We start from the raw sequence: 23887 nt of genomic DNA, 5'->3' as shown, positions 1-23887 counted from the left end.
TAAATATTAGACTGTGCTACCTAAACTCAGAAATCACTTCCAGTCCCTTTTTCTTCCTGGTTCCCCAATTCTGCAATCTGCAGCATTAATAGTGAAATGCTGAAACCAGTCAGGAATTTTTGATTACTTCAAATTGTTGTGGAATTACATAAATGAGGACCAACAAAGCCAGAAATGTTGGCCTCAGTCCATGTTCTAATGAGGATGACTTTTATCGCCTTGCTCAAACTGCTTTTATTGAGAACTTCTCTCTGCTGATTGTAAGGGTTACACATAAAAAATATCATGACTGCACAATATGATGGGGGGGGGGTGGGGGAAGAAAAAGGGTTAGTTTCTTCAATTTGGACAGAGAATGGAGTCAGTGGTAAGAACCTGGTGTGTGTGGCAGAGCCAGAGGCAATGGTTTTTTTCTTCCCAATGTTAATCTGGAGGAACATAATGAGACCATAAGAAACAAGCAGAGGTAGACTCCCAAATGGCTCATTGAGCCTGCTGCGTCATTTAATAAGATTTTGATTGATCCTTGACCTCAACTCCACTTTCCACCTGATCCCCAGATACCTTGATTCCCTTGGAGCCCAAACATCTCTCAACCTTAGCCTGAATATACTCTGCGACCTGAGCATTCATAGCCCTCTTGGTAGAGAATTCCAATAATTCACAACCCTGTGGATGAATGAAGTAGTTTCTCCTCATCTCAGCTGTCTTGACCACTCACTTAACCTATCTATATTTCTTTGCATGCCGTTTGTCCTCCTCGCAGCTCAGATTCTCACCTGGATATATTATACTTGGTCGCCTCGTCTTAGTCATTAATGTAGATTGTAAATAGCTGATACCCCAGCACTGACCCATGCAATGCCTGTCAATCTGAAAATGACTTTATTCCTAATTTATGTTTTCTGTCCTTTCACTAATTGTCTATCATTGCTCATGTATAACCCTCCTCCTGAACCCCAGAAGTTTGTATCCTGTGCAGTAACTTGTCATAAGGTACCTTATCAAATGTATTCTGAAAATCCAAATATACTTTATCCACTACTTCCTCTTCATCAGCTCTATTAGTTTAATCCTCAAAAATTTCTAATAAGTTTGCCCTTAAAGCCATATTGACTCTGCCTAATCATTTTGTGATTTTCTAAGTTTTGTTTTATTCATTGACTGGATGTGGGCTTCGTTGGCTGAGCCAGCATTTATTGCCCATCCCTAATTGCCCTTGGGAAGGTGGTGGTGACATCCCTTCTTGAAGCGCTGCAGCCCATGTAGTGTAGGTACACCCACAGTGTTGTTAGGAAGGGAGTTCCAGGATTTTGACCCAGTGACAGTGAAGGAACAGAGATATATTTCCAAGTTAGGACTGTGGATGACTTGGAGGGGAACTTCAAGGTGGTAGTGTTCCCATCTATCTGCTGCCCTTGTCCTTCTAGATGGTAGTGCTTGTGAGTTTGGAAGAAGTAGAAATAATAGATTTCAGTATTTTCCTAACAGCTAATTCAGTAATTTGTGGCTTCAATAGAAGAGAGCCAGTGAAGGGCTGGGGAGAAATGCTGTATATGTGGAATCTAATCCTAGATGATGCTGAGGGACAGCCTGTAGGTAAAGGGGGTGGGCTGGGTGGGGCGGTGGCGAGAATGGATCCTTGATGGAAATGGACTGGGTAGGTGGCTTCCAAGGTGGTGTAAAGAGTTGTAGGGGAGATTGGTATGTAATATGACAATGCACTCCAAGACGTGGTGATGGGAAGCTTGGGTAACTGAGCAATGGGGAGGTGGCAGGTGGTAAGCTTAAAAATGGAGTCTTTTGAGCAATGGGATGACTTTGAAGGGGAGGGAAAGCATGCCTGAAGATGGAACCATTTAAATATCAGGAAAGGGAGTTGAAGGTAGATCTTGTGAACAAGATTAGCTTGGAGAGGGGATATTGAGATACTCAAAAAGAGAGGTGGTTTCATGGCTCGGGTAACAATGAGCCTGGAGGTGGGGTGGGGGGGTGTTATTATGGGTTAGGTGGCAAAGAGGATAATGGAAAATCTCTCTTGATAAGTCTGTGGGCCCCTTGCACTGGTGGTTGAAGTACAATAGTGAATGGAAAGCTAAAAGCTAGACTACTGAGACTCTTGAGGTGCTGCTTTTTATAGGTTGAGAGTTTTTTCCCCCAAGGGCTGATGCAAAAATAGATGACTTAAAGGGAGCGTGGGGGGATATGGGTGGCAAGAAATTTAGGCTGTGATCAGAAATGTCTTTGTCGGTCTTAGAAAACAAAGGAACAGAAAGGCCCTGGGAGCTTGCGTGTTCCAGGAATGGCTGTAAATATGTGTAGAAAAGTTTTTATATGGAGGAAGAGGTTAAAAGGAGGGTTGAGAGTTTGGCACAAGGAGGGGAGGGAGCCAAGCTGAAGATGCAGAGGATGAGGAGTCACAGTGTGGAGACTAATTAAAGAAAGGAGGGAAGGATACAATATCTTGGGTGTAAACTGGAGGTGGTAGATGCTGAGGATTTTTTTTAAAAAGCAAGAGGGGTGGAGCAGTTCAAGTTCCTTGGAGAGTGTGATTGCCACTACGTGATACATTTGATCTGGGAGTTGTTGGTGTTTGAATCATTGCTCAGCAGCGGCATCCCGTACAAAATTCCACACAATGAAAACCAAAGATTTGAACGGGGGTGGGGAGAACGTTTCTGAGATTCTTGTTATTGTGTGGTCGCTCTGGTCCTTTTGCTCTGCTTAGTGTTTAAATTTATCTTGAGTTTACTAATCCGTGCAATGGGAAGAGAATTGTTTAATCTGTATGACATTTAAATCCTTGCATCACTGTTAATCTTGCTGCTACATTCTTGAGGAATAACTCAGTTGCATTTGGAAAGTTTAACCTGAATCATTTTAGCAAATGCATTACAGGTATACAAAAATATGGAAGATGAAATAGCTTCAGCTCTTAGTAATATGCTATATTGTTTTTTTTTGTTTGATTTTAAAGCATGTTGTTGCACAGCTTAGTAACTCATCTTAATTTTATTTCTCATCTTAGGCTGTAGTTGTAACAGATGGAGAACGGATACTAGGACTCGGAGATCTGGGGGTTTATGGGATGGGAATACCAGTTGGAAAGTTGTGCCTATATACAACATGTGCTGGAATTGATCCCCGTACGTGTCTTCCTGTTTGTATCGATGTGGGTACTGACAATGAGGTAACTGTATAAACTAATCTAACTGTACATTGTGTAGTTGCATAATACCTTCTTAACCTTCCATCTGGACTAAATTAATCACTTTTGCTTGGTAGTATATTACCCAGAAGATCAAATTTTAAGCATATCCACCCTATTTAAAAATGCTTTGAATTTTTATTAAATGCAAGTTTTCAACTCAAAATATATGGGTGTGTTGGGGAGAACATTAGAAATAGGAGCAGGATCAGGCCATTTAAGCCCGTCAAACCTGCCCCACTGTTGAATAAGATGATGGCTGTTCTGCCCCAGGCCTCAACTCCTCTTTTGTGCCAACTGCTTATAACCCTCAATTCCCTAATATTTCAAAAATCTATTTCCTCTTTAAATACTTTGTGATCTAGCCTCCACAACTCTGAGGTCGAGAATTCCAGATACTCACTATCCGCTGAGAGAAGAAATTCCTTCACATCTCAGTTTTAAATGAGTGCCCCCTAGTTCCACTAGTGGAAACATCTTCACAACATCTACCTTTTCAAGTCCCCTCAGAATCTTGTATGTTTCAATAAGATCACCCCTCATTCTTCTAAACTCTAATGAATAAAGGCCTAACCTGTTTAGCTGTTCTTGATAAGTCAATCCCTTCATCCCAGGAATCAGCCTAGCGCATGTTTTTTGAACTGCCTCCAATGCTAGTATATCCTTTCTTAAATACGGGGACCAAAACTGTACACAGCACTCCAGGTGCGGCCTCATCAACACCCAGGACTTGTAACAAGACTTCTCTATTTTTAAACTCCAATCCCCTAACAATACAGGCCAAAATTCAATTTGCCTTCATTACTTTTTACTACCATTAACATCCCCTTTGTCCTTTAGTTTATGACATCTTTGTCAATCTCTCCTTTGTCCCCACCTAGCGCTGGCCTTCTATCCAATTTCACCTGCCCCATTCTCCTTAAACAGTATAAATTTTATCTCATTTCCACTACTCTTCAGCTCTGAAGAAGGGTCATACGAAATGTTAACTCTGTTTCTTTCTCCACAGATGCTGTTAGACCCGCTGAGTTTTTCCAGCATTTTCTGTTTTTGTTTCAGATTTCCAGCATCCACAGTATTTTGCTTTTATTTTACTTTAAGTGTCTAGCTTGAGGAATCAGTCTAAGATCTGATAGGTGATAGCTTCATCAGACTGATTTTTTTGTGTTTATAGCATCCATTACAATCTTGTTAAATGTTGAAATTATAGTCTGTGTAATGTCTTGCAGTTGTCATTTCATTTTCTTGTAAATCAGTGGGAGAAATGATGTAGTGGTGATGTCAATGGACTAGTAATCTGGAGGCCCAGACTAATGCTCTGTTGACATGGGTTCAAATCCCACCGCAGCAGCTTGGTGGAATTTAAATTCAATTAATAAAACTTGTCTCAATAATGATGACTATGACAACTTTCATCGATTGTTGTAAAAACCCATCTGGTTCATTAATGTTCTTTTGGGGAAGGAAATCGTCCAAACCTGGTTTTGACTACCTGTGACTCCAGATCCACAGCGCAATGTGCTTAACTGCCCTCTGTGTCCGAGCAAGCCACTCTGTTCAATGGCAATTAGGGATGACCAAAAATGCTGACTTATCCAGCGACACCCAAATCCCATGAAAGGATGTCCTAGGGGGGATATTTACGAGAGTGATTGGGGAGGGTTTAAACTAAAGTGGCAGGGGGATGGGAACCTATGCAAGGAGTCAGAGGAGAGGCAATCAAGGACAAGAACAAAAGAAAGGGGAATAAGAAAAGTGATTGACAGAGAAATCAAGGGCAAGAGTCAAACAGGGCCTCAGTGGAAAATAGAGGGAATGGGACAAGTAATGTTAAAAAGACAAGCCTTGAAGCTTTGTGCCTTAATGCAAGGAGCATTCGCAATAAAGCACAAATAGATGTAAACCGGTATGATGTCGTCGGGATTACAGAGACATGGCTGCAGGGTGACCAGGAATGGGAACTGAACATCCAGGGGTATTCAGTATTTAGGAAGGACAAACAAAAAGGAAAAGGCGGTGGAATTGCATTGCTGGTTAAAGAGGAAATTAATGCAATAGTGAGAAAAGATATCACGATGTGGTATCTGTATGGGTAGAGCTGAGAAACACCAAGGGGCAAAAAACATTAGTGGGGGTTGTATATAGATCCCCAAACTGTAGTGGTGATGTTGGGAATGGCATTAAACGGGAAATAGAGACGCATGCAGTAAAGGAACATCTATAATTATGGGTGACTTTAATCTGCATATAGATTGGGCAAATCAAATTAGTAACAATACCGTAGAGGAGGAATTCCTGGAGTGTATATGGGATGGTGTTCTGGACCAATACGTTGAGGAGCCAACGAGTGAACAGGCCATCCTAGACTGAGTATTGTGTAATGAGAAAGGAATAATTGGCAATCTAGTTGTGCGAGGCCCCTTGGGAATGAGCGACCATAATATGATAGAATTCTTCATCAAGATGGAGAGTGACATAGTTGATTCTGAGACTAGGATCTTAATAAAGGAAACTACGATGGTATGGGGCATGAGTTGGCTATGATGGATTGGGAAACGTTACTTAAAGGGATGACAGTGGATAGGCAATGGCAAACATTCAAAGAGCGCATGGGTGAACTGCAACAATTGTTTATTCCTGTCTGGCGCAAAAATAAAACAGGAAAGGTAGCCAAACCATGGCTTACAAGGGAAATTAAAGATAGTATTAGATCCACGGAAGAGGCATACAAATTGGCTAGAAAAGACAACAGACCTGAGGATTGGGAGCACTTTAGAATTCAGCAAAGGAGGACCAAGGGATTGATTAAGCAGGGGAAAATAGAGTACGAGAGTAAGCTTGCAGGGAACTGACTGTAAAAGTTCCTATAGGTACGTGAAGAGAAAAAGATTGGTGAAGACAAAAATAGGTCCCTTACAGGCAGAATCAGGGGAACTCATAATGGGGAACAAAGAAATGGCTGACCAACTAAGTACATACTTTGGTTCTGCCTTCACAAAGGAGGACACAAATAACATACCAGAAATGTTGAGGAACACAGGGCTTAGTGAGAGGGAGGAACTGAAAGAAATCAGTATTAGTAGAGAAATGGCATGGGAAAATTGATGGGATTGAAAGCCAATAAATCCCCAGGGCCTAATAATCTACATCCCAGAGTACTTAAAGAAGTGGCCCTGGAAATAGTGGATGCATTGGTGGTCATCTTCTGTGATCCAACAGGCTCGAACAGTTCCTACAGATTGGAGGGTAGCTAATGTAATCCTGCTATTTAAAAAGGGAGGTAGAGAGAAAACACGGAATTATAGACCAGTCAGCCTGACGTCGGTAGTGGGGAAAATTTTAGAATTCATTATAAAAGATTTAATAGCTGAGCACTTGAAAAACAGTGGCAGAATCAGACGGAGTCAGCAGGAATTTGCAAAAAGAAAATCATGCTTGACAAATCTACTGGAATTTTATGAGGATGTAACTAGTAGAGTTGATGAGGGGGAGCCAGTGGATGTGGTTTATTTGGACTTTCAGAAGGCTTTTGACAAAGTCCCTCATAAGAGATTAGCGTGTAAAGTTAAAGCGCATGGGATTGGGGGTAGTGTATTCAGGTGGATAGAAAACTGGTTAGCAGACAGGAAACAGAGTAGGAATAAACGGGTCTTTTTCCAAATGGCAGGCAGTGACTAGTGGAGTACCGCAGGGATCGGTGCTGGGACCCCAGCTATTCACAATATATATTAAAGATTTAGATGAGGGAACTAAATGTAATATCGCCAAATTTGCAGATGCAACAAGGCTGGGTGGGAGGGTGAGTTGTGAGGAGGATGCATTGTGAGGAGGGTGCAGAGATACTTGTGTGATTTGGACAAGCTGAATGAGAGGGCCAATGCATGGCAGATGCAGTATAATTTGGATAACTATGAGGTTCTCCACTTTGGCAGCAAAAACAAGAAGGCAGATTATTATCTGAATGGCTATAAATTGAGAGGGGGAAATGTGCAATGAGACCTGGGTGTCCTTGTATACCAGTTGCTGAAGTTAAGCATGCAGGTGCAGCAGGTAGTAAAGAAGGCAAATGGTATGTTGGCCTTCATAGCGAGAGGATTCGAGTACAGGAGCAGGGATTTCTTGCTCTAATTATTACATTGTGTGCAGTTTTGGTCTCCTTATCTGAGGAAGGATGCTCTTGCTATAGAAGGAGTGCAGCGAAGGTTTACCAGGCTGATTCCTGGGATGGTGGAACTGACATATGAGGAGAGATTGAGTTGGTTAGGATTATATTAGCTTGAGTTCAGAAGAATATGGGGGGATCTCATAGAAACCTATAAACTTCTAACAGGACTAGATGCAGGAAGGATGTTCCCGATGGTGGGGAGTCCAGAACCAGGGATCACAGTCTGAGGATACGGGGTAGACCATTTAGGACTGAGATGAGGAGAAATTTCTTCACCCAGAGAGTGGTGAGCCTATGGAATTTGTTGCCACAGAAAGTAGTTGAGGCCAAAACATTGTATGTCTTCAAGAAGGAGTTAGATATAGCAATTGGGGCGAAAGGGATCAAAGGATATGGGGAGAAAGTGGGAGTAGGTTATTGAGTTGGATGATCAGCTTTGATCATAATGAAGGTAGGGCAGGCTCAAAGGGCCGAATGGCCTACTCCTCCTGCTCCTATTTTCTATGTCTCTATTTTTTGTTCAACTAATGAAGGAATCTGTGTAATCCTTAAAATGTTTATTCCTCCATTAAATGGTTTACTTTCATTCAACCTTTTATAGGCCAATTGAAATACGGAAATGATAGTCTACTGAAACCCTTGTGATTTTTTTCGTAATTTGAAACCATGTGATAAGCTTCCAAGCTCTTATCGTTGTTGGAAGCTGTCAGAGTGTGATTTCTGTACAGATCTGTATCAGAGCAAAGATACACTAATGTTTATAAAAGCAAAAAACTGCGGGTGCTGGAAATCCAAAACAAAAATAAAAACACCTGGAAAAACTCAGCAGGTCTGGCAGCATCTGCGGAGAGGAACACAGTTAATGTTTTGAGTCCGTATGACTCTTCAACAGAACTAAGTAAAAATAGAAAAGAGGTGAAATATAAGCTGGTTTAAGGGGGTGGTGAGACAAGTAGAGCTGGATAGAAGGCCAGTGATAGGTGGAGATGGCCAAAAGATGTCATAGACAAAAGGACAAAGAGGTGTTGAAGGTGGTGATATTATCTAAGGAATGTGTTAATTAAGGGTAGAAAGCAGGACAAGCAAGGTACAGATAGCCCTAGTGGGGGTGGGATGAAGGAATCAAAATAGGCTAAAAGGTAGAGATAAAACAATGGATGGAAATACATTTAAAAATAATGGAAATAGGTGGGAAAAGAAAAATCTATATAAATTATTGGAAAAAAATGTATTTCCATCCATTGTTTTATCTCTACCTTTTAGCCTATTTCGATTCCTTCACCCTACCCCACCCCCACTAGGGCTATCTGTACCTTGCTCGTCCTGCTTTCTACCCTTAATTAGCACATTCCTTAGATAATATCACCACCTTCAACACCTCTTTGTCCTTTTGTCTATGACATCTTTTGGCTATCTCCACCTATCACTGGCCCTCTATCCAGCTCTATTTGTCTTTGCCACCCCCCCCCCCCACCTCTCCCCCAAACCAGCTTATATTTCACCTCTCTTCTATTTTTCTTTAGTTCTGTTGAAGAGTCATACGGACTCGAAACGTTAACTGTGTTCCTCTCCGCAGATGCTGCCAGACCTGCTGAGTTTTTCCAGGTATTTTTATTTTTATTTTTGTTTTACACTAATGTTTAGTTCATTAAAGTTTTCTATTTCATTTCAAACCTTTATTGTTAAGATTGTTTTTTACAAGAAATAGGAGCAGGAGCAGATCACATGGCCCATCAAGCCTGCTTTGCCATTCAGTACAATCACAGCCTCTCTTGGGTTTCTTTACATTGCTTAATGATCCTTCAAAGTCCTGTTAAGCAAATTTCTAGCCTCGGAATCAGACAAGAAAAAGGAAGCAATTCAGCTCAAAAGTGTCTGTGTTGGTTCTTTGAAAGAGCTATCCAATTAGTTCTACACTCTGTGCCTTTTCCCATGCACCTTTTCCTGTTCAGGTATATTTATTTAGCTGAAGTGCTTTGAGCATAAATCATTTTCCCTCAGAGAAGATAATGGAATGAAATAATGGTAAAGAAACAAAAGATAGGGGGAGGATGAAAGTTGTTTGCTTTTATTTGCCTGTTAGTTACACTAAGAGTTGCTTGTTTGATTGAACTTTAATCAGTACCTGCAGTACCTGTCCCAACTCCACTTCTTTTGATCTTCTCCCCTGGAAAAGAAATTCCCAAGTCACTTATCTCTTCATTTTCAAATTCCCATCTACTTTGGTTTTGGACTACAATTCATCATTACATTGGTATTTGCAGAAATATACTATATTGTAACTTCACCTATAATGCCTTTATCCCCTTAAGAACTATTACTCCTCCATCTGTTAGATCTGGCTGGACTATTTGAAGTATTAATGCCATCGGCTGCGAAAACTGCTCATTATTCTAAGTTCATCCAGGAATGCAAAGATAATCCTCTATTTCTCTTCGCATTAACTATATTCTTAAACCGGCCTTCCTTTCCTCCAACCTCAGCTCCGACAATAAATACGAGGAGCTCAGTGACGTTTTTGTTATAAAGGTCCCGACCATCTGTTCAGCTGTCTCTGCCACTTCTGTCCTGCTAACCCATTGGGACAAACTTTTCCAAATGCCCTGGCTGTCCTGGTCCTGAACTTGCCTCTATCTCTAGATCCTACCTCATCTGCAATGCTAACTCGGAGCTCATCTTGTCCCCCTGACTCACTTCCTGCTCCCTCAATCCAATTCCAACCAAATTGCTGACCACTCGACTTTCCTTCCTCGGCTCCATGTTATTTAATGATTGCCTCTGCTCGGATATTGTTCTCTTCCCTTTGTATCTACTGTCATCACCCCTCCCGTCAAAAAAGCTATCTCTAACCTCTATCCATACAAACTATCTTATCTCCCATCTCCTCCACTCCTTGAATTTGTTGTGCTTCCCAAATCAGTGCCTATTGTTCCTACAGTTCCATATTTGAATCTCTCCGTCAAGTTTCCGCCCACAATACTGAAAGGCCCTTGTCAAAATCATTGACAGCAATTTTTGTGATCGTGATAAGCTATTCCTCCTCGTCCTGGACCCGTCTTCAGCCTTTGACATGATGGGCCACAGCATCCTCCTCTTCCATGGCCTCCCCTCTGTACACCACCTGAGCAGAACTATCTTTGCTTGATTCCATTCTTATCTTTTTTTTCATGGAATGTGTACATCACTGGCAAGGCCAATATTTGTTGCCCATCCTTAATTGCCCTTGAGGAGGTGGTGGTGAGTGGTTGTCTTGAACAACTGCAGTCCATCTAGTGTTGGTATGCCCACAGTGCTTTTAAGAAGGGAGTTCCAGGTTTTCACCTGATGGGAAGGAATGGTGATATAGCTCCAAACCAGGATGGTGTGGGGCTCGGAGGAGAACTTGCAGGTGGTGGTGTTCCAATGCTTCTGCTGCCCTTGTCCGTCTAGATGATAGAAGTTGTGTGTTTTGGAGGCACTGTCGAAGGAGCCTTAGCAAGTTTCTGCAGTGCACCTTGTAGATGGTACAAACTGCTGCCACTGTGCACCGGTGGAGGGAGCAAATGTTTAGAGTGTTGAAGAATATTCCATCATGCCCCTGAATTGTGCCTTGTAGATGGTGGACGGGCTTGAAGTGAATTGCTTGCCCCATAATTTCTTAACACCTCAGCCAGCTTTTGTAGCTGCAATATTTATGTGGCTGTTCCATTGAAGTTTCCAGTCATTAGTAATCCCCCCAAGATTTTGATAGTTGGATTTCAGCAATGGTCATGTCATTGAATATCAAGTGGAGATGGTTCGATTCACTCTTGTTGGAGATGGCCATTGCCTGGCATTTGTGTGGTGTGAATGTTAATTGCCACTTAGCAGCCCAAGCCTGAATGTCCAGGTCTTGTTGCATATGGACAAAGACTGCGTCAGTCTCTGAGGAGTTGTGAATGGTACTGAACACTCTGCAATCATCAACAAACATTCCCACTTCTGACCTTATGATGGAATGAAGGTCATTCATGAAGTACCTGAAGATGGTTGGGCCTAGGACACTACCCTGAAGAACTCCTGCAGTGATGTCCTGAGGCTGATCTGATTAGCCTCCAGCAACCACAACCATTTCCTTTTATGCTAGGTATGACTCCAACCAGTGTAGAGTTTTCCTCCCGATTCCCATTGACTTCAATTTTGCTTGGCTCCTTGAATTAGCTGAATACTTGGTCAAATGCTGCCTTGATATCAAGGAAGTACTTTCTCCTCACCTTTTACATTCAGCTCTTTTATCCATTGTTGGATCAAGGGTTTAATGAGATCAGGAGCCAGGTAGCCCTGGTGGCACTTAAATTGCACCTCTGTGAGCAGGTTATTGCTGTGTAAATGCTGCTTGTTCATACCCTCCATCACTTGCTAATGATCAAGAATAGACTGATGGGGCGGTAATTGGCCAGATTAAATTTGTCCTGTGTTTTGTGCCCAGGACATACCTGACTAAATTTTCACATTGTCAAATGAGTGCCAGTGTTGTAGCTTTCCTGGAACAGCTTGACTCGTGGAGTGGCTAGTTCTGGTGCATAAGTCTTCAGTACTGTTATCGGGGCCCATAGTCTTTCTGTATCCTGTGTCTTCGGCCATTCATTGATATTAATGTAGAGTGAATTGAATTGGCTGAATACTGGCATCTGTAATGCTGTGACCTCAGGAGAGACGATGGCTCATTCAGTTGGCACTTCTAGCTAAGGATGGTTGCACTGACATGCTGGGTTCCCCATAATTGAGGATGGGAATATTTGTGGAGCTGCCTCCTCCTATTTATTGTTTAATTATCCACCAGTACTAGTGACTGGATGTGGCACAACTATAGAGCTTTGATCTGATCTGTTGGTTGTAGAATTGCATACTGCTTCTGTTGTTTAACATGCATATAGTCCTGTATTGTAGCTTCACCAGGTTGGCACCTCATTTTTAGGTGTGCCTGGTGTTGCTCGTGGCATGCTCTCCTGCACCTCTTGTTGAACCAACGTTGTTCCCCTGGTTTGAAGGTAATAGTAGAGTGAGGGATATTCCAGGTCATGAGGTTACAGATTGTGATTGCAAACAATTCTGTTGCTGCTGATGGCCCACAGCGCCTCATGGGTGCCCAGTTTTGAGCTGCTAGATATGTTCCGAATCTAGCCCATTCATCATGGTGGTATTTCCACGCAACACTACAGCAGTTTCCTCAGTGTGAAGACTGGACTTCATCTCCATAAAGATTTGCAGTGATCGCTCTTACCAGTAGTGTCACAGGCAGGTGCATCTGCGACCACTAAATTGGTGAGGTCAAGTAGGTTTTTCCCTCCTTGTTGGTTCCCTCACCAACTGCTGCAGGCCCAGTCTGGTAGATTTGTTCTTCAAGACTCTGCCAATAGTGGTGCTACCAAGCCACTCTCGGTGATGGACTTTGAAGCTCCACCACCAACCAGAGTACAGAGTCTGAATCACCTGCAGCTTCTTCTCCCCGCACTCCCATGCTGTTTCCTCGAGCCCTGAAGGATCTATCCTTGGCCCCCTTTTTATTATCTAAAGGCTACCCCCCAGAATCATTCAAAAATACAGCAGTTTCCACATATATGCCAAAGACACTGGGCTCCATCTCTCCAGCACCTCTTTGGACACCCACTGTCTCTGATTTGTCATATTGTTTATCCTTTATTGGTTGAACAGAAATCTACCCCCAGCTAAATATTAGGAAGATTGAAGCCATTTGATCCCGGCAACTGTCTTAAGCTGAGAAAGGCTGTAACTTGGTATTGTTTGACCCTGAGATGAGATTCTGACCAGCTATCCCCATCACCTCCAAAGCTTCTCATTTCCATCTATGTAATGTTGCTCGACTTCAGCCTTGCCTCAGTTCATCTGCTGAAGCTTTCATGCCACTGTTACCTGCAGACTTGATTATTTCAAAACACTCCCAGCCAGCCTTTCATCTTCCACCCTAATAAACTTGTGCTCATCCAAACTCTGCTGCCTGTATTTTAACTATGTCCAAATTTTGTCCAACTATTACCTTGTTGCTTGCTGATCTTCACTTGCTCCCAGTTCAACAATGCCTCAGTTTTAAAATCTCCATCCTTGTTTTCAAGTCCCTTGATGGCTTTGCCCTTCCCTATCTCTGCTTCTTGCAAGTCTTAAGATCTCGGTGCTCTTCCAAATCTGGCCTCTTGCTCATCCCTGATTTTAATCATTCCATTGGTGTGGCCATGCTTTCAGCTGCTTTCATCCTGGAATTCTCTCCTTAAATCTCTCTGCCTTTTTTCTTAAAACCAACCAGTTAAGCTTTTGGTCATCTGACCTGATTTCTCCTCATGTGCCTCGGTGCTTTTTAGTGACATCATCCTTGAAACTCCTTACTTTGTTAAATGCACCACTTATTAAATTGAACTTGCAAGATCTAGTTCAAGTTTCCATAGGCCTGAATCTTCTGGTTGGCATATGGGGGTGGGCCCCACTCACCAATGCGTAAAATTCTGATTGTCAGTTTGGCAGGCATGCACCAGAGTTGGCTGCATGCCCGCTGATCTGTCAAAGACCTATTAAGGCCATTATTGAACTAATTAAAGTAGTTGTCTTGGTTGCCCATCCAACCTTAAAGTTGGCAGGCAGGCGAAGAGCCCAGGCAACCTTCGCATTTATCATGAAACCTCATCCACGGGCGGTGTTAGGTTTCATGAAGTGTTTATAAATCCAATCAAATTCTTTATTTAAAATTCATTGACATGTTCCAACTCATGTGACAGCAGCTCTGTTCCTTAGGGAGATTTCTGTGCTCTTTCGCGCGCATCCGCGGAAGAGCGCAGGCCCCGACTCTCCCCCTTCCTCCTTGCCCGCACAGGGAGCGCTCAGTGCTTCTGGGTGTGCCTCAGGCTGGGTGGGCCTCAATTGACTTGCCCATGTAAAGTGGCAGCGCACAGCCAATCACGGGCGGTGATCAGCTGCGCTTCCGCTCAGCACCCCCCCCCCCGATGGGGAGAAGATTCTCCCCATAAATCTTTTGAATGCTTTCTGGAAAAAAAAGATTTCTCTGCAATTTTTCCCTTGCATCTGAAGTTCTAATATCCATGGCAAAATATACATTTCATAATTTCATGATTACATTTATCCGTTTAATTATCTTTTGTGTCTTTCACTGCCTTTGTTTAAAATTTTTATTTGCTGGCTTGGAGCAAAATCTGAAGCCTAGGCTTCATAACGTAAGAAATAGGAGCAGTCATAGGTTATATAGCCCCTAAAACTGTACACTGTTGAATACTTTTGGCCCACAATAGTGAGAGTTGAAGCACATGCATGCAACAGAATTTTTTGTTTGCTGAATTTCTCAGCCTGCAATCAGTGCATGACAGGATTTGAGGGATGTTTATTCTTACGAGAGATTTAAGAGATCTTTGCTTTCTCTGCTTTGGAGATCTCCCCCTACCCACTTCCATTTCCCACCACAGAATTTTAATCTGGGCAAACTTTTACAAATAAATTCATTATATTGTAAAACTGTATATATTATCTTTTAAGAGCCTTAGCAAACTAAATGCCTCTTATATTGTTGAAAGAGACTTATATTTGCCTTTGCAGCCAGAAAGTGCATGATATTCATTTGAAAGTAAATTGCCAATGTAAAATGAAAGTCGATTTACATTTACAAGGGCAGAAACTGGTGACATGGCAAAACTAGGAAATTAGTGTTAATTTGCTGCTTGCTACTGCATGAGCTTGTTGATTTTGATATCCACTTATTTGTGACTGTATGAGGTCACTGTTTTCCACTTTGCAGTTTAACTTGCTGGTGTTTGCTGCTTTGAATTGATTAATTCAGCTGGTGCTCATTCCAGATGTTGCTGCAGTGTTCGGTTTCTTTTCAGTTTTGTTAGTGAGTTATGATGCATATGCTTTTATTGTTGATTTGTGGTTCTGTGTTTTATTTCTGTTTGACTCATTTGCTCTCAAGAATGCGCATTTTGTTCTATTTAAGTTCTACCAGTCTAAACCATCATTATTTACTGTAGTAGCAAATATTTGAATATATGGTCATCACAAACAGAGAAAACTTTTCAATGTAACAGGTCTTGACTCTATCTGTGCTGTGGTTCTGTACATGCTTGAGCTTCTCTTGACCACTGAGCCTGTTAATCTTGATGTCAATTGTTTTACTCCTTTCGAACAATTATTCACTCTACACCCTCCCTGGAAAACAGTATATTAAAGTTGTGTGTGAGTATGCTTCTCTTTCTTTATGGGTGTGTCTCTCTTTCTTTGTTTCTGATGGTGCGCGCACCTCTCTTGCTCTGTCTCACTGTCTCTCTGCCTCATAATCTAAGCTGTTGAAAGGTGGGAGACAAAAGGAGAGTGAATTTTGTTTGCAGAGGATGGCATTTCTTGGTTTGCTCAGCGTGGGAGTAATGTTTGTCAGTGTTTAAAAACTTTCATTTTTAAACTCATCTAATTCTGAGCAATTCCATGGGAGTTCCATAAAGTATGTGAAACTTGCTTAGGCATATCTCTCTTCTGACATCAAAATGGTATTTTTATCTTTTTTGTAGATGTTATTGAAAGATCCCTTTTACATGGGTCTTTACCAAAAGAGAGATCGTTCACACCGTTATGATGAGCTTCTTGATGAGTTTATGGAAGCAGTTGTAACCAAGTTAGTAAATTTACCTTCTGACTGTGTGAGACTTAGCTTCACAAAAAATAAAAGTGCATTTTTTTTCTTGCACTCTCTCATTGAGCCTTATCAGTAAGGGAAAAGGCTTTGTTAGCATTTATCTGTAGTCCCTGTTACAGTGATTACATTTAACACTGTAAATGCCTATGGCATTTGTGGGGTGCCAAGTGTGTTTTGGTCCAGCTAGCAGTAACACTGCAAAGCCACAGGGGATTCGGCACAGAAGTGAGAGTTGTGACCACAGGACATCAACATTGCCTCAAAGTTGATAATGTCATGCTATAAATAAAACTGACACTGTAATTTTACTAAAATGAATTTGTAATTTTGTTAGAATTATAAAACAAACCCAAACAGCTAATTATCAGTTTATTGAAAATTTCATGCTTGCTTCCATAGTCTCTGTATTCACTGCTTATTGCTACCAAGCTGTATTCCATGAACAATGCTGATTCAGCTGGATTTAAACCCACCAATAGAATTGCTGTGAGAGCCATTGACTGACCTTATATGGGACCTTCCCTCTTTTATCCCCACCAGTACCCACCTCTCCTGCAAAGAATACAAAGTTGGCTAGCGAGGTAGTTTATGCATGGTTTTAATTTTCTAAAACTCACTAGATTCTGGGAAGGATCCATTAGATTGGAAAATAGCAAATGTAACTCCTTTATTCAAAAAAGGAGGGAGACAGAAAGCAGGAAACTACAGGCCTGTTACTTTAAACATCTGTTAAAAATTTAACAACAGTCCTAGAGTAACCATACAAAAAAAAGCTTACAGTACAGCAATAACTCAATACACTTACATTTGGAAGAAAAAGGAAAAGAGAAGTAGGAGGGAGAAGAAGAAAGAGGAAAAAAAACCCAACACCCTCTCTCCACCCACCCAGCCCCCAACCCCTCCCAAAAAAAATAAATAATAAAATCAACAACAATCATAGGTCACATAGGCCAGAAATAGTTTCACCCGATATAAAACCTTAGATAATTTCACCTTGGATAGATGGATACGATATAGGATTTTAAATTGTAGCAACTTATGTCTTGCACATACAGATGAGAAATGTATAAAACCTCAGGTCAGGAGCGATAATAGGTAGAAGGACAGCTATTAGTAAAGATGTTGTAGCAGGGCACTTAGATAAATTCAAGGTAGTCAGACAGAGCCAGTGTGGTTTTGTGAAAGGGAAATCATATTTAACTAATTGGAGTTCTTTGAGGAAGTAACATGTGCTATGGATAAAGGGGAATTGGTGGATGTGCTGTACTTGGATCTCAAGAAGGCATTTGTTAAGGTGCCACATCAAAGGTTATTGTGGGAAATAAAAACTCATGGTATAGAGGGTAACATTGGCATGCACAGAAGATTGGCTATCTAATAGGAAGCACTAGGCATAAGTGGGTCATTTACTGGTCGGCAAGATGTATCGAGTGTTTTTTTATTCGTTTGTGGGATGTGGCATCGCTGGCTAGGCCAGCATTTATTGCCCATCCTTAATTGCCCTTGTTCAGAGGGCATTTAAGAGTCGACGACATTGCAGTGGGTGAGTCACATGTAGGCCAGACCAGGTAAGGATGACATTAAAGGACATTAGTGAACCAGATGGGCTTTTATGACAGTTGACAATGGTTTCATGGTCATCATTGAACTTCTAATTCCAGATTTTTATTGAATTCAAATTTTGTTGTCTGCCATGGTGGGCTTCGAACCCAAGTCCCCAGAGCATTACCCTGGCTCTCTGGAGTATGAGTCCAGTGACAATATCACTGTGCTGCTGCCTCCCTGGGCCTCAACTTTTTGACAATTTATATAAATGGCTTAGATAAAGGGACCAAAGGTATGGTTGCTAAATTTGCTGATTAAACAAAGGTAGAAAATTAAGCTGTGAAGAGGACATAGAGGCTACAAAGAGATATATATAGTTTAAGTGAATGGGCAAATGGAGTATAATGTGGGAAAATGTGGAATCGTCCATTTTAGCAGAAGGAATTTTTAAAGTAGCATATTATCTAAACGGTGAGAGAGATTACAGAGCACTGAGATGCAGAGGGATCTGGATGTCGTAATGCATAAATTGCTAAAGGTTAGTTTGCAGGTACAGCAAGTAATTGGGAAAGCTAATATAATGTTATTGTTTACTGCAAGAGGAATTGAATACTAAAGTAGAGAGGTTATGCTTCAGTTATATAGGGCATTGGTAAGACTACATCTTGTCTAGAAATTTATTGAATTTTTTTTAATAGGTATGGTCGCAATACCCTTATTCAGTTTGAAGATTTTGGGAATAAAAATGCCTTCAGGCTTTTGAAGAAATACCAAGAAAATTATTGTACATTCAATGATGATATTCAAGGTAAGTTTCTAACATGATCCTGCCAGTTGAAAAAATTATTACTTAAAGTAGTTGAACTTCCTAACAGCAGGGTATAAGTAACTAGTGAGCATGATACCATAGACAGCTACACAACTACAAAGGCTAGACAGCAATGTATAGGTGAAAATATGGCAAGAGAAGCTTTTTATTTGCATGGTGTGTGGAGTATAGATTTTGAGTTCAATGTCAGTTGGTGCAATCAAATGTGTTAAAATAGTCGTTATATGCTTGGAGGCCCCTTATTTCGAGTTAATTGAGAACTGAAAAAAGGCTTTTGGACTGGCACAACGGTTACCTAGTCTCATCCAAGATATGTTAACGTCCTTGGAATTGAGAGCATGAGATGGGAATCTTGATGGTGAATGACCAAGATGATCAAGGGTTTATAGGTGACAATGGCATCAAAAGTGGAGATGAGGGAATATTTGAACAGATTGAGAGCTGTAAAAGTGTCATGATGGCATAGAGTCAAAGGCTAGATTTGTAGGGGTTTGAAAGTTTGGGTACAGTTGACTAGTGGGAATTTTCCAATAGTGAATGCAAAAAGAAATGGGTGTTGCTTGAGGGGTAGACAATGCAAGTGGTGAGGGACATAAGGAAGAAACTGACTGTTTTGTTCATGAGCTGTAAAGAGGACATAGAGGTTTCAAAGGGATATAGATAGATTAAGTGAATGGGCAAATGGAGTATAATGTGGGAAAATGTGAAATCGCCCATTTTAGTAGAAGAAATTTTTTTTAACAAACATATTATCTAAACGATGAGAGAGATTACAGAGCACTGAGATGCAGACAGATCTGGATGTCGTAATGCATAAATTGCAAAAGATTAGTTTGCAGGTACAGCAAGTAATTGGAAAATTGTTCATGAGCAAAGCAATGAGGAGTAAGTTCATGTGAATTTTTATATTCTTTCAGTGTATGGGCATCGCTGGCTAGGCCAGCATTTATTGCCCACCCCTAATTGCCCTTGAGAAGGTGGTGGTGAGCTGCTTTCTTGAACCGTTACAGTCTGTTTGGTGTAGGTACACCCACAGTGCTGTTGGGAAGGGAGTTCCATGATTTTGACCCAGCAACAGTGAAGGAACAACGATAGAGTTCAAAGTCAGGATGGAGGGGCGTTGGCGCAGAATTGTGTGATCAACCTTGTCAAAGGTTTCAGACAGGTGGGAAAAGACTAATTAGGATGCAGTCGCATCAACTGTTGCAATCAACTAAGATGTTACCTGTAACTTTGGCAAAAGCTCTTTTGGTACTATGGCAGAGGGGGAAACTGGATTGGAGAGATTCAAAAACGGAATTCCAAGAAAGATCAACACTGTTTTTGAAAGTGACAACACATTCAGCTTTGGAGAGGAAAGGGAGCTTAAAGTTGTGGCAGCCATTTGCAAGGATGAGGTGGGTGAAGAGGAAGGGGGTGATGATGTCTTGTCTGAAACAGAGTACTCCAGGAGAGAGAACCATTAATATTAGCTAACATGGGAGCCAGGAACAAAAGTTGGTGGTCAGAAGTTGGAGAACGAGAGATGGGTCTCATAGACGAGGAGCTTGGAGAGGGAAACTAGAGAAGGATGCGCAATCAGTGTTCAAGCAGAGGGGAACCTTTCAAACCAAATTTGTCTTGGTGTACTAAGGAAAAGGAAGAAAATTCTGGATGGAAAGATGGACAAGTAGTGATGGTTAATCTGCTGGCAGAGCCTAAGGTTATTGCAGTTACTTGGATGCAAAGAATGTTGATGAAATTAGCCAAGAAAATAATATCACAGATAATAATCTACCCTGATCTGACCTTGGCCAGTATTAGTTTTGGCCTAGTTTTATCAGTGTTTTATCAGACCTTTTAATCCTGGCATTAATTTCACCTCACACTTATCCAGATTAAATTCCATTTGCCACTGACCAGCCCATCTGACCAGCCTGTCTATATCCTTCTGTAATCTAAGGCTATCAATTATGCAAACACTTAAAAACAGGATTTACATTAAAATAGAATGACAGTGATGAACAGAAATGGATTTAGTAAATTATTGCCAGGATTAAAAGGTCTAATGCAAAGGGTCACACTGCCTGAAAGGGTGGTAGAGGCAGAAACCATCATAACGTTTAAGAAGATTGGGTGTGCACTTGCGATGCCATAGCATACAAGGCTATGGGCCTGGTGCTGGAAAACAGGATTAGAATAGCTAGGTGCTTGTTTGACCGGCGCAGACTCGATAGGCCAAAGGGCCTTTTTCTGTACGGTAGACCCCTATGACTATTGAACCAAGATTTGGTTGTAGCTGCAATACTGTGTCTTCCAGTTAACAAGAAGAGTAAAATATAAAGTAAATATCGATCTCATACAATAAACTTAAAGCAAAAGAAAAATAATAGAACCCTTGACTTCAATTGTTTCAGTATTTAATAGAAAATAAGTATTTTGTGCAGATAAGGAAATTGTGATTATAAAATTGATGTCTCCCAATGCTAGACAATTCACCTTTTTTTAAAAAAACTATCAAATCTAAATTCTGTGTAATTTTTTCTTTTTCATTTCATATAATATATACATTTATATTTAAGCACCATCAAACAAAATAAATCTATGATTTTTAATTTAAAATAAGCAGCTGATCCAGTGCTCTTTAACCTGATTTCAAACTTATGTTGATTTGGTTTATATGGTCAGTGTTTGCCACCTAGTGTTGTTTTTATATTTCACAGGTACTGCAGCTGTAGCACTGGCAGGATTGTTGTCAGCCCAGAGAGTGACTAATAAACCAATCTCAGAGCACAAATATCTGTTCCTTGGTGCAGGGGAGGTAAGACAACTATTTTTTGTCCCTTTAATATTCCCCACAAGACCAGAGACGATAGAGCTAATTATATGGATGGGCTTGATGCTGAGCTGGTGACATAGCATTTGGTGAACAAGCCTTGGGTGTGTTTCTTGATTCCTGCACAAAGGTCATCATTCTGCATCCAAGATTATGTTTAGGGTGGAAGTTGAATTTGAGATACCCTTGTTAATTATCCGGCATTATTCCTGTTTTCAGCAGCCAAAATGTGCAGAAGCCATTGAAGGCATATTCATGCAATGCAGTGCCATGGTTAACTATAAAATGTTGTCTTACCAAGGTGTTTTGTTCCGTTTTAAGTATTGTTTCTGTAGTATTTGCAGCTAATTCTCATTTTGCATTTGTTTTCCATCTCTTTTCATCTGTGGCATGTTGCCACTTGCAACTTTTACATTTGTCATCTCAAACTTTCTGGGTATACCTTCCTTTCCTTGTTTGGGGAAGGATCTGAAGGTGTATGAGAGAGATAAGGGCACCCTGACTGCATCCTTCTTTTCTTGCATTGATCTTTCGACAATGGAAATTATGTCTACCTAAGCATGAATTTCAGTAGAGACACAAAAGTAGGGTAATGCCATCTTTTCGAGCCAGACCTTCAAGCAAGCTCTGAGTGCTGTCAAGCCACAGAAGGAATGCATGTCAAATTTCATAAGGTGCAGTACACTGAGGTATAAGTCAGGTGACCATTGCCTTGTTTCTATTCATCTATCTTTATCCCTTCCATCCAGAAAGCAACCTGCAACAGAAGAACCCCAAGAGTTGGCTCCTCATAAACTAAGTTTCTGTTCTTTAGCCCTGGCTCAGGTACCCTTAAAGATAATTGAGTGAAGCAAGATAGCAATATACCAGTTAGCCTGCATTGTTCCACCTACGAAAGATGATGGGTACTCAGAGAACAAATCTCTTTCAGATGCCTTCATATGTCATATTCTTGCTGATAAGTGAAGAGGTGAAGCCTTGAGAGGCAAGTTTTTCCACAAGTGCTGCACAGGAACCTGCCAAGTATCATTATGGGTTGTTGTATTTGGCATTGGCATCCGTTGCCAAGCTGCTGTAGCCAGTGATCCTCGTGGCAGTGTCCGCCAGCCCACAGGAGGTGTAGCAATATACCAGGATTATTATTTTAACATTTTAAACAAGAAAGAGGGAGACAGAAAGCAGGAAGCCATAGGCCAGTTATTCTGGCATATGTCATTGGGCTAATGCTAGTATGTAATATAAGGAGATAGTAGCAGGACTTTTTTAATTCAGTCATGGGATGTGCACATTGCTGACTAGGCCAGCATTTATTGCCCATCTCTCTCTAATTGCACTTGCAAAGGTGGTAGTGAGCTACCTTCTTGAGCCGCTGCAGTCCATGTGGTGTAGGTACACCCACAGTTCCAGCATTTTGACCCAGCGACCGTGATGGAATGTCCGGTTGGTGAGTGGCTTAGAGGGGAACTTGCAGTTGATGGTGTTCCCATGTGTCACAGAATCTCTCAGTGCAGAACAGGCCTTTCGGTCCATCGAGTCTGCACCAACGTGTGAGAAACACCTGACCTACCTACCTAATCCCATTTATGATGTACCAAATGTTCATCCAGGTACTTTTTAAAGGATGTGAGGCAACCTCCACCACCTGCCCTTGTCCTTCTAGGTGGTAGTGGTTGTGTGTATGGTTGGTGTTACCTAAGGAAGCTCGGTGAGTTCCTCCAGTGCAACTTGTTGATGGTACACACTGCTGCCACTGTGCGTTCATATTAGGAGTGAATGTTTGTGGATGTGGTGCCAATCAAGCGGGCTGCTTTTTCCCGGATGGTGTTAAGCTTCTTGTGTTGCTGGAGCTGCACTCATCTAGGCAATTGGAGAGTATTTCATCACACCCCTGACTTGTGCCTTGTAGCTTTGGGGAGTCAGGAAATGAATAACCCTCAGGATGTTGTTAGTGAGGGACTCAGTGATGTTAATGCCATTGAATGTCAATGGACCGTGGTTAGATTATCTCTTGTTGGAGATGGTCATTGTCTGACATTCGTATGGTGTGAATGTTAATTGCCAGTTGTCAGCCCAAGCCTGGATATTGTCCAGGTCTTGCTGCATTTGGACATGGACTGCTTCAGTATCTGAGGAGTCGTAAATAAGAACAAAGAAAAGTACAGCACAGGAACAGCCCCTCCGGCCCTCCAAGCCTTCACCGATCATATTGCCTGTCAACTAAAACATTTTGCACTTCCGGGGTCCTATTCATGTATTTGTCAATCTGCCTCTTAAACACCACCATCGTACCTGCTTCCACCACCTCCTCTGGCAGCGAATTCCAGACACTCGCTACCCTCTGCGTAAAAAACTTGCCCCACATATCTCCTCTATAGTTTTCTCCTCTCACCTTAAATCTATGTCCTCTAGTAATTGACTCTTCCACCCTGGGAAAAAGCTTCTGACTATCTACTCTATCCATGCCACTCATAATTTTGTAAACTTCTATCAAGTTGCCCCTCAATCTCCGTCGCTCTAGTGAGAACAATCCAAGTTTCTCCAACCTCTCCTCATAGCTAATAACCTCCAGACCAGGCAGCATCCTGGTAAACCTCCTCTACACCCTCTCCAACGCCTCCATATCCTTCTGGTAATGTGGCGACCAGAATTGCACGCAATAT

The 23887-nt window shown here is 41.5% G+C and overlaps 1 protein-coding gene across 7 annotated transcripts in view; it reads left to right on the top strand.

Annotated features, from left to right (window-relative positions):
* me2 (malic enzyme 2, NAD(+)-dependent, mitochondrial) overlaps window positions 1-23887 on the top strand; it is a 93530-nt gene that overhangs the window by 38885 nt on the left and 30758 nt on the right. For all 7 annotated transcript variants that reach the window (XM_041191956.1, XM_041191949.1, XM_041191924.1 and 4 more), the window contains 4 exons: window positions 3029-3190; window positions 15914-16017; window positions 18282-18391; window positions 21115-21212. In XM_041191956.1, the coding sequence (XP_041047890.1) occupies window positions 3029-3190; window positions 15914-16017; window positions 18282-18391; window positions 21115-21212 (474 nt within the window). The remainder of the gene's footprint in view (window positions 1-3028; window positions 3191-15913; window positions 16018-18281; window positions 18392-21114; window positions 21213-23887) is intronic.

This window comes from Carcharodon carcharias, chromosome 1 (assembly GCF_017639515.1).
Source record: "Carcharodon carcharias isolate sCarCar2 chromosome 1, sCarCar2.pri, whole genome shotgun sequence".
Taxonomy (NCBI): Eukaryota; Metazoa; Chordata; class Chondrichthyes; order Lamniformes; family Lamnidae; genus Carcharodon; species Carcharodon carcharias.
The sequence above is the reverse complement of the archived record's forward strand: the minus strand, read 5'-3'. Positions and strand labels throughout refer to the sequence as shown.